Source organism: Microtus ochrogaster, unplaced genomic scaffold, assembly GCF_000317375.1.
Source record: "Microtus ochrogaster isolate Prairie Vole_2 unplaced genomic scaffold, MicOch1.0 UNK8, whole genome shotgun sequence".
Classification (NCBI taxonomy): Eukaryota; Metazoa; Chordata; class Mammalia; order Rodentia; family Cricetidae; genus Microtus; species Microtus ochrogaster.
In genome coordinates, this window is record NW_004949106.1 from 347069 (window position 1) to 363740 (window position 16672).

A 16672-nucleotide genomic window follows, 5' to 3' on the forward strand; every position below is an offset into this window, starting at 1 on the left:
AACTGCAGACTGGCTGTTTTCCTGTTGAAGTTTTTTTCTCTCCTTTTTACGAGGTCTCTTTCCCTCTATCTAGAGTGTTTACAAAGCCAGCCATAGTGGTGTATGCCTATAATCCTAGCACTGAGGCAGGAGGACAGCATCAGTTAAAGACTAGCATGGGCCATCCAGTAAGAGCCTATCTCAAAATGGAAAAAAAAAAAAAAGAAAAAGAAAAAAGCCAGAAGTGGTGATCCTAGTACGTAAGGGGCAGTGGCGGGAGAATTCCTTTAAGTTTAAGGCCAGTCCCATCCACACAGGGAATTCCAGGCCACCAAGTCCTGTCTACACAGAGTTGCAGGCAAGTCAGGCCTCAGAGCGAGATGCTATTTCAAATCCAATGAAATCAAATAGAATGCTTATCTTTGATGACCTCCCTTCTCTTGTGAAATGTCCATTTATTCAGGTCTCTCTCATAAATCACTAGAAAAGTAAGAAGAAAAAGAGAATTATACTGGCTCGATTTATTCCCTTGAGGATTTTTCTTTTCTTTTTTTTTTTTTTAAGACAGGGTTTCTGTATAACCTTGGCTATCACAGAACTCACTCTGTAGACCAGGCTGGCCCCTAACTCAGAGATCCTCCTGCCTCTGCCTCCTGAGTGCTGGGATTAAAGCTGTGCACCACCATTACCCAGTCACAAACTTGTTTTTAAAAAAAGGCAGTAAAATTTAAAAGGTCTCCTGTCATGTAACTATAGAATTAGAGACCAATATAATATTGTAATTTGAGTTTGGTTCAAAAATTATTTCCAGTTTTTAAAAAAATCCTGTAGGGCTGGAGAGATGGCTTAACAGTTAAGAGCACTGGCTGGTCTTCCAGAGGTTCTGAGTTCAATTCCCACAACCACATGGTGTCTCACAATCATCTCTAGTGGAATCTGATGTCCTCTTCTGGCATAAAGATATACATGCAGATAGAACACTCATATACATAAAATAAATGAATCTTAACAAATAAAATTCCTATAGCTGGGTGGTAATGGTGTATGCCTTTGATCCCAGTACTTGGGAGGTAGAAGCAGGAGGATCTCTGAGTTCAAGCCCAACCTGGTCTACAAAACGAGTTTCCAGAACAGCCAGAGATACACAGAGAAACTCTGTCTTAGAAAACCAAACACAAGAAAGATTTTATTCTTATTTAATGTGTATGAGTATTTACCTGTGTGCATGTTAGTGAACCACATATGTGCAGAGTCCAGGGGAGCCAGAACAAGGCTTTATGCATGCTAGGCACATGCTTACCCTAGAACCGTATCTGTAGTTCCAACCTCTAGTTCAGATGAAAGAAAAAGCATCCTAACAAGTTTTGCAACACTGCTAACCCATGAACATTTCGGAAGGCGTATAAATCAGCTGGGTTGTGGTTTGAAAGAGGTCCTGTTTGTACGGCAGAAAAATGATTGCCTTCCTCTAGGATACCATAAGTCCATTCCTTCCAGGCTTGGATCTGTGGTTTTACCATGGGCTCCAGCCAGTCGCCTGCGGATGGCTAAAGGGAAAGAAGGCTGTGACTTGGCACCATGTCAAAGTCTTGCCACGCCCCCTCACCCCAAAGCTGAGATTCCTGGCAGTCAAAGAAAGGGTTTTCTCCAGAATACAATTACAGTAACACTCTGGCCAGCCAGTCCCTGAGTTTCACGGGATGGGAGGACATCTGTGATTTGGGAAGTGGAAAGAAAACCCAATTTTGAGAATTGATGAGAGATTAAGGAGCAAGCAAGACAGATCTGTCGGGGAAGGTGCTTGCCACGGAGCCTTCTTAAAGTAGAAGGTGAAAAACAACCCCATAAAGCTGTCTTCTGACCACTGCACATCACGGAGCTACACAATAATAAACACAAATTTCAAAAATAAACTATAGGAACAGAAAGACTCTAAGGAAGAATAGAAGAAAAAAGTCCTCACAGAACAGGAGGGAGGGGTAGGACACTCAGTCATGTCCAGGGCATTGGAGTTAATACAGGAAGATCTTTTAAAGTCAAGTCAGATTTTAACATGTATCTATTAGCCAGGTGGTAGCCCACACCTTTTAACCCCTTAACCATGTCTCTAGCCCCTCAATAATTTCCTTTAGGTATGGTAGTAAATGCCTATAGCCCCGGCACTTGGTTTATCTATTTCTCTGTAGTTCTGGCTGTCCTGGAACTCACTCTGTAGACCAGGCTGGCCTCGAACTCACGGTGCCCAGTCTGCCTCTGCCTCCCAAGTGCTGGGATTAAAGGCGTGCGCCACTACCGCCCGGCCGACAAATCACTTTTTAACAATAACAATCAAGGGCTGGAGAGATGGCTTAGAGGTTAAGAACACTGACTGTTCTTCCAGAGGTCCTGAGTTCAATTCCCAGGAACCACATGGTGGCTCACAGCAATCTATAATGAGATCTGGTGCCCTATTCTGGCCTGTAGAATGGAAACTAACACTGTCTACTAAATAAATATTAAAAAAAAAACAATCAAAATTCAATTAATGCTAAGACAAAGATAGAAAGGGCTAGAAATGTTCTACGTAGAACATAAAGAGACCACAGAACTCCTTATAATACAAAGAAAATACTTTTATTTATTTCTGTATCAAAGACTCTAAGGTTAACAGTTGTTGACAAGACACAAAAATGGTTTTGAGAAGCTACAGATAATCATTATTGGATTTAATCTCCCTTCATTATTTTACACGGCATCTATACGCCCCAGTCTCAAGCATGATGTGTTCAGGTGACAACATTAGGGTTCCTTTCCATTAGTCCTCAGCTTCTTTCTTTTTCTTCTTTTTCTTCTTTTTCTCTGGACTCTGAAAATAAGCAATAAAAATGCTTTTGAAATAGTGTTAATATAATAACTTATCCTTATAAAAAAAGTATAGTAACTACTCCCAGAAAACAAACTTTGTAATAAAATCTAAACCTGCAACTCCAGGGAAGCCTGGGGTGTGGTGGAGTGACACAGCACTCTGCATGCACAAAGCCTTCGGCTCAATCCTCAGTACAGCAAAAAACAAAACCCCACATTCCTTCCAGTAAATTCTTTTCATAAAAAAAAAATCCAACAATCCAACAATAACAAAAACTAAATGAGAAAAGGCCTCTATAACAAAACAAAACAAAAAAGAATAAACAATTTCACTTTTCTATTACATTTTCCCTATTAACAAACACCTGGTCATTTCTGACCTGGAATACAAACAATTCCTATTATTAATACGTATGCTTAAGGCTTGTTAACAATGTCCTGTAATAAACTCAAGAGATAAAGAACAACAACCAGGATCACATACAAGAACTGCTGTGCTGGTGCATGGCTCTTCCTCAGAAAGTGGCTCCTCCTTGATGTGTTTCTTTTTATCCTTCTTCTTCTTCTTCTTTACAGATGGCTCCTCCTCTACCTCTTCTTCCTCCTCCTCCGCTGCTGCCTCCTCCTCCACCTCCTCCTCTTCTACTTCAGCTGGTATAGGAAGAATTAGAATTGAATTAGACTTACTTCCCTCAAACCCTAGAATACTTTTCTTCCTTTCATTATGGTCAACTCTCCAGTGTTTATTATATTATTATGATCATTTTATCGTCTAACACTATTAACCATAAATATTCTAGACCAAGTTCAGAAGTAATTTTTTCACGAATGGCGTAATCAGTTACGTAGCATGATGGCCTGGAAGCGTCAATTACATTAGAAAAGGTTAAGAAGCGAGAGCTGCTGTAGCTGTCCCTACTTCAGAAAGTCTGGACTTAACACTTTGATCCTGAAGGCAGAAAATGGCTCAATAGGTCAAGTGTCCACTGCACAAGCATAAGGACCTGAGCTTGGCTCTGCTCCAGCACCAAGAAGTCAGGCAGAGTGCTTTTTTGCAAGTCTGTAGCCCCACAGAGGGGGACAAGCAGACGGAGTGTTCCTGTAACCTGTGGGTCAATCAATCTAGACAGAGGAACAAACTAAGGCAGAACACACTCAGTGCTTACCTCTGCTCTCTAGAGACACAGGCACAAATCCACAACACACACAGAGACCCAGCCTGATGAACCTTCAGTGAGAGGTGAGTAAATAATACACTAAACAGACTAATAAATTCAACACAAGGGGCAGCGAGGGCGGAAAGTGAGAATTTTGTGAATCGTGTAAGCATAGATGACAGGCGGGTGCATGAAAGCCAACGGCTCAACACAATTGCTAATCAAGGAAACCACTCTGGACCGTGCTTTCAAATACTAGAAATAATACTTTGCCTTTCCTTGTTCTTCTAATCTTTCAGTAATAGAAACACAAGTTAAATAAGTCTGTTATAATTTTTCTATCAATTCTCTACATCTGTTAACACTGTTTTACTGAGCATACCAGCAGAGATGCAGGATTGGGGCGCTTGCTTATTCTCAAGTTGACTGGTATCCTTGAGATACTCTGATAATGAACAGCAGGCTACAATATGGTATTCCTCGGGTCTATTCATAAACCAAACAATGAAGCTGCACCAACGTACATCTCTTTTTAGTCATGCAACTAAAACGCGGGGAACCAACTTAGAAGCCACCTAACTACAAATACTTCACATTAGATAAGGTTTTTGTACATTTAGTAAAATCCTGAGTTCTACACATTGGTAAAGACACCAAAATCGGGCTGGAGAGATTGTTCAGTGGTTAAGAGCACTGGCTGCTCTTTCAGAAGTCCTGAGTTCAATTCCCAGTAACCGCATGGTGGCTCACAACCATCTGTAATGAGAGATCTGGCGCCCCCTTCTGGTGTGTACGCATACATGGATGCAGAATGTTGTATATATAATAAATAAATCTTCCTCCCCCCTCCGTCCATGAATCTTTAAAAATTAAAAATTCCAGCGAGGGCCTGCAAGATGGCTCATTGGGGCCAGGCGATGGTGGCGCACGCCTTTAATCCCAGCACTCAGGAGGCAGAGGCAGGCGGATCTCTGTGAGTTCGAGACCAGCCTGGTCTACAAGAGCTAGTTCCAGGACAGGCTCCAAAGCCACAGAGAAACCCTGTCTCGAAAAACCAATAAATAATTCCAACTAACCTTTAATTTTAATCTTGGCTTTTTTTGCTTTCTTTTCAGTAATTTCATCCTCTTTATCTACCTCTTCTATTTTTCGTTTTTTAGAACAAGTTGGAAGTGTGGAGTCACCAGAGGGATCATATGTCTTCACTTCACTGAAAAAAACCAGATAAATTGTGGAAAATCTTTACAAATACCTGTAACTGAAATAATTAAAAAAAAAAAAAAAGCAAATACTGTTGGATAAGACAAAAGTACACAATGGTTTCATTCTAGCAGTTTTAAGGTAGTTTAGATAAGTCAACCACACTCAAAGTGAGTCAAATTCTGATTTAGATTTTAAATTCTATTATATAGAAATACAACAGCATTAAAAGGGAAACAATGAAGTGAAATCACTTTCCAATTAACTACAAAGTAAAACCACACTGATTGCAAGATTTTACACAATCCCATTTAAGACAAATCTTCACCACAAGCTGAAAAATTGTACAGTAACAAAGAACACACTGATCCCCTATGACGTGAATTAAATCTCATAGCTGTGGTACAGGAATCTGAACGAACTGAGCAGAGTTCTGTCCAGCAGGGCTGTAGATGAATGGCTGCTCAACTTATAAGCTGTAAATACCATTTAATAACAGAGAGCCACACAAGTCAACCAAATCATGGAGTCTATATGCTTACAATCAATGCTATTAAATATTGCTCGGCCCCCTTCTAACCTATGCTGCCATTAAAATCCACACATACCTAACTAGAGATCATAACCCAAGAAGCTCTGTGATACTAAGGAGAACAATTTTGAATTCCAACAGCTACGATTTATATAGCAAGATCTCATAATTTCTTTCTTTTTTGCTTTCTAAAAGACTGTGTAGGTTAGACTGGCCTCAAACTTACTTTCTAGGCAAGGATGAACATCATCTCTAGCCACACCACACCCATTTCCCAAGTGGTTTACTGAGGACCTTGATACTCACAATCACAACTCCATCCCAATCACTGAAACTCACAAGCATTCCACCTACCCGACCCTAGTGTCCTAGTGTCAAATAACCAAAGCGTCCCTCTACATGCAAGTAAGATCTCCATGCTTCTATAGGACTATGAACTACAAAGTAGGTCAAGTGAGTGAATGCATGCTTATGAAGGACCAGCCAGAGGGCTCGATGAGAAAAAGCATTTGATAATTGCCGGAACTCACGTGGTAGGAGGAGAACCAACTCCTGAAGGAAGTTGTCCTCTGTCCTCCACATGAGTACCGTGGCTTGTGCACACACATACAACACACCCCCAAATACATAAAAAGCTAAAAGTGTGAAAAACTAAATGGCAAGGAAAAATTATGCACATAAAAGATGTATATAGACAGCATGGTGGTGGCTGTAGTTAACACGTTCCTGAAAATTGCTCACAGAATTTTTAAGTATTATTAACAAACACAAAAGATCTACCTATCTACCTGCCAATTTGACTTAAGTGATTCCACAACTGCAAACTGTTAAAATATGGATGCACTAAATGAGATTACTGTCAAAACACAAAAAAAACCAAACACACACACACACACACAAAAACCACAAAACACAAAAAAACCTCGTTTTTCTGTGTGCGTGTCCTGACAGCTGAGAGCTGCCATGTGGGTCCTGGCACTCAAACCCAGGTCCTCTGCAAGAGCAGTAAGTGTTCTGAACTACTGAAGCATTACTCTAATCCCATCAGTTTTAAAAATGATTTATGTTCTGCACATGAGTGTTTTGCTGTATGTATGTGTATGTACAAGGGTACCTGATTGTGAGCCACCACGTGGGTCTTCTCTAAGATGACCTCAATGACACTCTTAGTTGCTCATCTATCTCTCTAGCCCCTTATTCCACACTGAATTTACAATAAAAATATTTAAACAAGGGACTCTTCATTCTATATACTTTACCTTTTGTGTTCGTACTTTTCTGCTTTTGCTAATGCCTTTCCTGTTCCACTTATTTTTCTTATCTAAGGAGAAAAGTAAAAATTACTAAGTCAAAATCTACAATATATCCTCTATTGGATAGCATACAGTAGTATGTGATAAAATTCTTTGCTATTGAGTAAACACATTCAAACGGAAAACATTGTTTAACACACTTTCTTGGCTCATGTAAAGATAAATCAACAACAGAAAATAATATAAACATAATAAGAAACATGGAAAAAAGCTATATTTCCAGACGATTTGTGTTCATGAAACTAATTTATTAACTTTTGGTAGGCTGACATTTGACACAGACAGGGTGTGGTTCTTACCCCTCTGTCTTCCAAAATTCTCAGTCTGGCCTCTAATTTGGCTCTGTTCTCAACTCCCATTGCAGAACTGGAATCTTCACCAAATGCATCGTATCGGATAGCCAAAACAGTTTTGGCTGCCAACATTCGAGAAATCTATTAACAAAACATAAACCAGACAGCAATGCTTATTTCCAAGGAGATTATAAATCCTCAATTGTCTACTCAAGAGAAAATTACAGGAAATCACCATATTACCATTGATTCTGGACTAGAATGAAAAGAAATGAAATGTCTTTCTCTCTACCCCTTTCTTGACTTGAGTTTAATATCCATGACCCACATGAGGGAAGGAGAGAGACCTCCACAGGCTTGCACACACACACATTTGAAAAACTAAAATTGTGTTTCTTTTTGTTGTTTTTTCAAGAGAGGGTTTCTCTGTAGCTTTGGTGCCTGTCCTGGAACTCTCTGTAGACCAGGTTGGCTTTGAACTAACAGAGTCCTCCTGTCTTTGCCTCCCACGTCACCACTACCTGAAACTGCAATTTTAATTTATACTATAATCAGAGTAGTAGCAAAATGAGTTTGGCAGGGAAGTAAAGCTCAAGGGTTAAGAAGATGGCTGGGGTGGGTGGGGTGAGGAGGCTGGAGAGATGGCCCAGAGGTCAAGCTCTTCCAGAGGTCCCCAGTCCAATTCCCAGCACCACAAGGTGGCCCACAACAATCTGTGTGTGTGTATCCCTGCAGGGCAGAAGAGGGCACCAGACCCCATTACAGATGGTTGTGAGCCACCAAGTGGTTGCTGGGAGTTGAACTCAGGACCTTTGGAAGAGCAGGCCGTGCTCTTAACCACTGAGCCATTTCTCCAGGCCCCATAATATTTTTAAAAAGATGGCTCAGATATTAACAGCATTTGCTGGTCTTACTGAAAACTTGGGTACAGTTCAACCTAGACATAGCAGCTCACAGATGAAGCCCTCCAACAACTGAAAAAACAAAACACACTTAACTCACCTTTCCTTTATGTTTGGGACTTGTCTGTCCTACAAGAGAAGCATGATAAATGAGCCCATATTTAGGGGTGTCTCGTCTAGATTTGAGTGCCCTGAAAAGTGCCTTTTCTGCGCCAAGAATCTGAACCGTAGAAGCTGCATGCTTGGCCAAATTCAAAAGAGAACCTACAAAATAAATTAATTAATGAAAAAAACTTTAAAAATGTACTTTCAGGTATATAAAGATTCTCTACTAGTATATTGAATTCCCTCAAAACCCTAAATGTTTTCATTCCTACTGTAAGGAAAACTATGAGCTAGAGAATTCAAATTGCATTACCATGTGAGTATGAGTGAAGTAAACATCAGCAATTTCATCATCGTCTAAGACTCTGAAAATAAATATGCTATTGCTATAGATACATCAAGTCATATCAATGGTACAGAGCCACTGTTACCCTTGTTGTAGAGATGAATTAAACATTTCTAGGGCTGGAGAGATGGCTCAGTGGTTGAGAGCACTCACTAGCTGTTCTTCCAAAGGACCCAGATTCAATTCCCAGCACCCACATGGCAGCTCACAACTGTCTGTAACTCCAGTTCCAGATGACCTGACACCTTCACACCAATGCACATAAAATAATTTAGAAATAAAAAACAATCTTGATATAGACTAACATACCTGGTTGGATTTGCTGCATTTAAGTTTTAGAAATATCTAAGACACTAATGGTACAAGCTCAAACATTAGAAATATACTTAAAGTACAAATTCAGATTTTAGTCTATGATCTCTTGCTGCTGGTAAGGTTACCTACCGACTGAACCAGAGTGAAGAAACAGCCCATGTATCATGACTTTACAGCAAAGGGGACTTTGAGTATTTGTCTGATATCACTGAAAGAATTATTCCAGCTTAAAAGAGATCTGTGATGAAGTATAGCAATGTATTCAGTTAATATTGTATTTTTTAAAATGTATTCATATCTTGGTGTGATGATTTTTCTTTGAGATGTTGAAAACTGACTAAACTTATGGCTAAAATATGATAGCAAACTAACTTTAGCCTTCTGACTAAGGACCACAGTGTCTCAGAAGAGGTAGTGACTGAAGATGCCCTCATTATTCAAAAAGAACTCAGGCAAAGCAACAGGACTCATCATTGAACCATGGTCCTCAGTCTGTACTAAGTGTTACACTCATGTTACAAGTCACATTAACACTGTCACCTGCATGAGCAATGAGTCGTGCTCCAACCAACTCCCCAACCATGACCGTAACATTGGGTGCGATGGCCATCATGCGATTTTGCAGATACTCATACAGCTGAGTTCTATACTCAGAAATTTCAATCACCTGAAAGGAGGAAGTCACAAAGGTTATGAGTAAATAACGCATGATGCATTTTGAGAATATCAGATTGCAATAGATACAAGTAGACTCGCACAGGTAACTTACTGACAGTTAAGCCAACACTACAATGGCTGGGGCAAGATTACAAGAGCATGGGGGTAAGATCAATCCTAGATGCTTGGTAAGAACCACCTCTAAAAATAAAATAAGCTCATGCTTATAATCCCAGCATTCAGGAAGTCTGAGGAAAAATTACAAAAAAAAAAAAACCAAAAACAAACAAACAAACAAAAAAAAAAAGCTAGAATTAAGCAATCCTATCAGTATTATCTTGGTAGTCTTACACTAGGTTAAACCACTTTTCCAAATATAATGCTCAGGCCAGGTGTGCTGGCGCATGCCTTTAATCCCACAATTGGGTAATCCCTGATGGTGGGGACAGGGAAGTCTGTGAGTTCTAATCCAGCCTGGTCTACATAGTGAGTTTCAGGACAGACGGCAACAGAGACTGTCTCGTAAAACCAGAACCCAAACAAAAAATACACATAAATTACTTCATGTTGTCATTATCGCATACCCACACCCAAAAACATGGCATCAGATGAGGTAGTGACTGAACACCTTCATATAATGTCAGGTGAACAATAATGCAAACATCATCATTGCCATCAGCAAAGACTCAACTACAGCCCCTGTGGGTGTAACATACCTGGGTACACAGATGCAGAATGTTACAAATATCTTCCTCAGAAACCTCTGTTCCCATAGATATCTCTGCAGCTGCTTTCACCTCTGCTTCTACCTCCTCTGACAGAAATTCAGAGAGAGTCGCAGATGCATAGTTCTTCCTGTCGCCTGTGGAATGCATAGAAGATGAAGCAGAATCATTCTCAAATAAAAACAGCGAAGAGGAGGAGGGGAGGGAGATAACGCAAATAGGTCACACAAAGAAAATACTTCAATGCCAGCACTCGGGAGTCAGAGGCAGATGGATCTCTGTGAGTTCGAGACCAGCCTGGTCTACAAGAGCTATTTCCAGGACAGGCTCAAAAAAAAAAAAAAAGAAAAAAAAGAAAAAAACCCACAACACAGAGAAACTCTGTCTTGAAAAACCAAAAAAAGAAAGAAAATACCTCAATGCTTCCCTCAAAACAAACAAACAATCCAGTCAGGGAGAGGCAGGTGGATCTCTCTGTGAGTTCAAGGCCAGTCTGGACTACTGAGCAAGTTCCAGGATAGGTATCAAAGACACACATAGCAATCCTGACTCAAAACAATCATAAAACAAAACACGCCAAGAATTATTTTGAAAACAAAAGTAAGACAAAGCATCTTCTAAACATATTTCATAATATGTTTAGGCGACAGATACGAATAGGATTAAGGGTCAGGCAGTGGTGGTAATGGCTTTAATCCTAGCATTTGGGAGGCAGAGGTAGGTGTATCTGTGAGTTCCAGGCCAGCCTGGTTTACAAGGCAAGTTCCAGGACAGCCTATCTCAAAACACCCCACCCCTCAAGAATAGAATTAAGGATACCATAAGAGGATTCAAAGGATGCAACATTTTGAAACAATATATGTTTTTTGTTTCAAAATATGGTTTCTTTGTGTAGTCTTGGCTGTCCTGGAACTTGCTCTGTAGGCCAGAGGCCAGCCTAGTGTCAGCATCAACACCTGGCTGAAACTATGAACTTTAGCTGGACCTCACAAAGTCTTTATAATATACCTTGAGGATACTCAAGACTTAACACTGCTATCCTACTGTCACTCAGCCTGTTTTTTTTTTAACCTGCTTCAAAGAGAACAATGCAGCAATTAACCTCATTTGCCTTGGATTTCTCATGGAATCAACTTTTAGAGCCTAACTTAATGCAAAGCTGCAATCTTAAAATATACCATAAAAGCTGAAAGCATTATTTATAGCTACAACAATCTTTGTTATCTGGGTCAGTTGGAACCATTTGGAACTAGTGACTTCGTTACTTGGAAAGTTAAGATATTTAAAAGTCACTTACTTGAAAAATTTAAAACTAATTCTACTAAGTTACATCAATTTATCATTACTACTGAGCTATATTCATGTAGTTTCAACATAAAGGGCAAACAACCGACTTACCAACTTTCTGTAAACACTTGCAGTATGTCAAATTATCTGAAATAATTTTCCCTAATTCAGGGAAGTGCCAGCCATACCACTCCCGACATCGCATAATGTAGTTGTTTAGTTCTTTATCCAAGTCATCTAACAAGGCTGCAACATGAAATAAAAACAGAAGCAATGAGGGACTGATAACAAATTGTCTTGAAGCATTTTCAAGCATTTAGTGGCATTAAGTACATCCACACCATACAACCATTAACACCATCCTTTTCCAGACTTGTTCCATTATGCAACAAACTGAAAATTTTTTTAATATTTATTATGTATACAATATTCTGTCTACGTGTATGCCTGCAGGCCAGAAGAGGGCACCAGATCTCACTGCAGATGGTTGTGAGATACCATGTGGGTTCTGGAAATTAAATCCGGGTCCTTTGCAGGAGCTACCTTTCTACACTGTTTGGCTTCTTTCAAAGGAAGTTTTCCTCACCGTGGCATGTATTATGTTATTTCTTTTAAAGACCAAATGACATCATAGGTGTGTATGCACCTGTATCTACGTTGTTTTTTTATTGATAAAAATTTTCCTTTTCAGCAAGTATAAATAATACTGCTATGAACAGAGATGTGGCAACCCAAGGGACTACTAAGCCCATGATTTTAATTCTTGATACACATTTAGTAATGTTAGTCAAAGCAGTTTTTATTACTTCCATGTTTCTTAAAATTGTTCAATTCATGAACATCTAAAAAAGACAGGTGAAAAACAGAACACTTAAGTACCCTTAAGTTTTAGCCCTTAAAATGAAGAAATTGGTATGTAATGTTAACATGAGTCTAGGTTTATCTTTTCCTACTTTGTTCCCCAGTCATGTACTCATTGAAGTTCTAGTTCATCTTAACAGACAACATTAGTAACAACAGCTGAGAGAAAACAGACTAAACAGATCAGATTCTGCCATGTACTTACAAATTGCCTGAACAATCATTGTGTCTACTTTATCAGCACTGAATTTCAATCTGTATCGAGACAGGCTGGGGAGATGAAGAGAAATAAACAGCATTTTACAAAGGACCTCAATGAAGGTACCCATTTCCACCTTCCCCGACTGGTGTGTTCATGTGAGTGGGTAGCAAGTGCAGATCTCTCACTGGACTAGAACTTGCATAGCAGGACAGGCTGGCTAGCTAATGAGCTCCAGGGACCTGCCTGTGTAAAACCCTATACTCTGGGATTTTAATGCTGCCAAGCCCAGGACTTTTATTTGAGTCCTGGGGGGCCTGAACTCAAATCCTTATGACTGTGTGATAAATACTTTGCAACTGAGCTAGCCCTGAACTTGCCACAGAGCTGATGCCTACAGCCTATATGTATTTCCATATGGATTTATTCTCGTGGGCAGAATAAATAATAATAAAATAGAGCAAGTTATATTGATCTTGTAGGGCTGTGTGGCTACACAGCAAAACTTAAAGCACTCCAGAAAAGAAACAGCATAACATATAACACCTGAAAACAATGTTACGGGAACTGCAGGTGGAAGGTGTCAGATCTCACCACTAATGACGTTTGTACCCTTGCAATCGCATATTGTAGGGTGTCCTTTACATTACAGGACATTTTCAGTATCTCTGACTTTTAATCACAAAAAGAAATCTTTTTAAGTGTTGAACTATTTTTGTTTGTTTGTTTTTTGAGACAGGGTTTCTCTGTAGCTTTGGAGCCTGTCCTAAAACTTGCTGTGTAGAGCAGACTAGCCTCAAATAGAGACCTGTCTGTCTATCTCTGCTTCCAGTGCTGGGATTAAATACATGTACCACCACACGGTGTGTTGAATTATTTTTAAATAATATGCTCACAACCTGTTTGCTTTCCCCCTGAAACAGGGTTTCTGTGTTACTCTTGCAGTCTGGAACCTGTTCTATAGACCAGGCCATTCCAGAACTCCAAGATCTACCTGCTGCTGCCTACAGAGGCTAGGATTAAAGGCATGGCCCATCATATCCAGCTGCTAAAATACTGCTTTTGATGATTACAGCATAGCAATAGTGCACGTGCTATATAATCGTGACCAGTGGAGTCAGATTCCAGCACACATATACCAGTGAGCAATCCATGCATGCCTGAAACCCAGCTCTCAGAAAAGATTGATGGAGTCTACTGATTTAGAACCTAGCCCAGGAAACCTGTGTCCCAGGTTCTAAGACTCTACCTCAAAGAAATAGGGAAAACAGAAAAGGGCAACATTTTCTGGCCTTAAGACATACATCACATACAACTGCACATAGCAAAAAAGTTCTCTCTCACACCACTGCAGAAAAAAGACATGAAATAAGCAACCCAACACTAAAGGGGAGAAGAAAATCTGATGAGATTTTTTTTTTCTTTTCGGGACAGGGTTTCTCTGTGGCTTTGGAGCCTGTCCTGGAACTAGCTCTGTAGACCAGGCTGGTCTCGAACTCACAGAGATCCGCCTGCCTCTGCCTCCCGAGTGCTGGGATTAAAGGCGTGCACCACCACCGCCCGGCTGATGAGATTTTAAATACAGGCAACAGCTGGGTGTGGTGGCCCACACCTTTAATCCACCACTGTGGAGGCCGAAGGTGGATAGCCTGGGCTACACAGAGAAACCCTGTCTTGAAAAACAAAAAACAAAACAATAAAGAATAGTATTTAAATGTATGTATAAAAGTGAGTATTCCTAATTTTTCTGTCAAGTCTCACCTGTGAGCCAACCCGAGACACATGGCTGCCATCTCCCGTGGTTCCACCCCAGGAATCAAGCCATCCATTTGAGATCTAATTCCTCTCATAAGCTCATTAACAACAGGACTGTGGATACAGCTGAGATTCAGTTTTTCCTATAAGAACATTTATATTAGATGAAAAGGAAATTCTCCTGAAAGTCCATCTTTGTTGGTTTTCAGATAGTGACTTATTAATGCAGCACAGGCTGACCTAAAGCTCAGAGTAACAATCCTGCCTCAGACTCCTGGAATGACAAACATGAGCTTCCTTCCACACTGGATTCTGAAGCACGAACTATTGCAACAGTGTTTACAGGGCTGGAGAGATGGTCAGTGAGTAACAGCACTGGCTTCTTGGAGAAGCCCTGAGCTTGATTCCCCACATCCACAGTGGCTCACAGCTGCCTGTAACTCCTGTCCTAGAGGATCTGATGCTCTCTTCTGACCTCCACAGGGACGAGGCACACACACACATAAAGGCAAAATATTCATACGATAAAAATAAACAAAGACATATCTATTTTTTTAAAAAAGGAAAGTAACAAAAACCAAAACAAAACAAAAAAAAAAAATGCTTAGGCCAGGAGGTGATCGGCAGCACAACTTTAATCCCAGCACTCAGGAGGAGGTGGAGGCTGGCGAATCTGAGTTCAAGGCGCCAGACTGGCCTATAATTAAATTCTAGGACAACCAGGGCTACAGAGAGAAACCTCATCTCTACCAGGAGAAAAAAAAAAGTTGATGGAAACTAAATATGAAAACTTCCAGGAGTATTAAACAATAACCACAAAACCAAAACACTGTTCTAGCTAGGCTATGGTTTCAAAGCTGTAAAACATGAATAAATATGACAAGAATTTTTCTTGCTTGTTGGACTGAGTGAACCACTTTTTTTAATTTGAATTTTAAGATTTAAAAAGATCTGTGTGTTTGAATCCCAGCACTTGGGAGGCAGAGGCAGGCGGATCTCTGTGAGTTCGAGACCAGCCTGGTCTTACAGAGCTAGTGCCAGGACAGGCTCCAAAGCCACAGAGAAACCCTGTCTCGAAAAAACAAAAAACAAAAAAAAAAGATCTGTGTGTATGTACCTACTTGAGTTTCTGTGCACCAGTGAGTGCAGGTGCCTTCAGAGGCCAGACGGTGTCAGATCCCCTGGAACTGGACTGACAGGTGATGGATCTGAAGCTGGGTCCTCTGCAGAGTACTTACTGTGTGTGTTCTCCACCCACCACCTAGTCATCTCTCCAGCCCCTTTCCTAACTTTAGAATTATGTATGGAAGTATTTCTATGCTACAGCATTTTAATCAAAAGTAAAGTCTTCTATCAGCTCCCCGAACTATACTTCACTTCAGGTTCTCTAAAAGCTTCCAGTGAACACATCTTTAATGACTGCACTGAATGGGAAAATGTTTATGTAAGGATTATCCTAAAATGTTAACAGACTAGAGCACCAGGGCGAGAGCTTCTTTATCCTTTTTTGTTATCTGTTTTCTACAATGTACAGGGAACAGCTGTTTCTGCAACTTCTACTTCAGCTTCTCATGCTGCCTAAAAGACACAGGGATTGTGAGAACACGTGACATCAGACCACACAGGTCTGACAGGCATGGAGAACCATGACGGCCTGGCCTTCCTTACCTTTATCACCCCTCCTAGTTTAGCATCAGCCACAGCCAGAGGTTCGTGGGCTTCTTTTACTATTTTCTTCAGAACTTTCTTCAGCTGCTTATTGATTTTTCCCTCCATCAGAGCTGTGAATGCTTTTTGGGGAGGGGAAGAAAGAAAAAGATGTAACTAATAAAGTTCTTCTGATGTAAACTTTAAAGCAAACACTTCCTTTAAAAAGACTGAGATATAAAGGATTCATGTATTTGTTTTATTACACCGTTCACAATTGCCCGCCATGGTGGTGCACACCTTCGCTCCCAGTACTTCATGGGCAGAGAGGAGCAGGTTGTGACAGTGAAATCCTGCCTCCATACATAAATAATAAGGTTGTTAGGGTTCAACTTTTTATAGCTCATTGCTATAGCTTTGGCTCCCCTTAAACTTGTGATTTTCCTTTAGTCTTCCATTGCTGGGAGCTAGGAGTGTCCTATTATACTTGGCTATTTCAATCTACCTCCAACACTGTTTTCCTAGCATCTATTTTTTTTTTTTTTTTTGGTTTTT

General features: G+C 40.3%; 1 protein-coding gene and 2 non-coding genes across 5 annotated transcripts in view; all 3 read right to left on the reverse strand.

Annotated features, from left to right (window-relative positions):
• Nucleotides 1–2573: 2573 nt before the first annotated feature.
• Nop58 (NOP58 ribonucleoprotein) overlaps nt 2574–16672 on the reverse strand; it is a 21067-nt gene continuing 6968 nt past the window's right edge. For all 3 annotated transcript variants that reach the window (XM_026788874.1, XM_005366327.2, XM_026788875.1), the window contains 12 exons: nt 16139–16260; nt 14477–14613; nt 12722–12786; nt 11767–11901; nt 10360–10505; nt 9527–9653; nt 8321–8484; nt 7325–7459; nt 6972–7033; nt 5057–5190; nt 3308–3474; nt 2574–2824 (listed from right to left, as the gene is read on the reverse strand). In XM_026788874.1, coding sequence (XP_026644675.1) covers nt 2774–2824; nt 3308–3474; nt 5057–5190; nt 6972–7033; nt 7325–7459; nt 8321–8484; nt 9527–9653; nt 10360–10505; nt 11767–11901; nt 12722–12786; nt 14477–14613; nt 16139–16260 — 1445 coding nt within the window. In that variant the 3' untranslated portion in view covers nt 2574–2773. The remainder of the gene's footprint in view (nt 2825–3307; nt 3475–5056; nt 5191–6971; nt 7034–7324; nt 7460–8320; nt 8485–9526; nt 9654–10359; nt 10506–11766; nt 11902–12721; nt 12787–14476; nt 14614–16138; nt 16261–16672) is intronic.
• On the reverse strand, nt 9384–9467 carry LOC113458205. Its single transcript, XR_003378623.1, has one exon. It is a non-coding gene; the product is annotated as a small nucleolar RNA SNORD11 (small nucleolar RNA).
• Nucleotides 10240–10321, reverse strand: LOC113458206. The gene has a single exon (XR_003378624.1). It is a non-coding gene; the product is annotated as a small nucleolar RNA SNORD11B (small nucleolar RNA).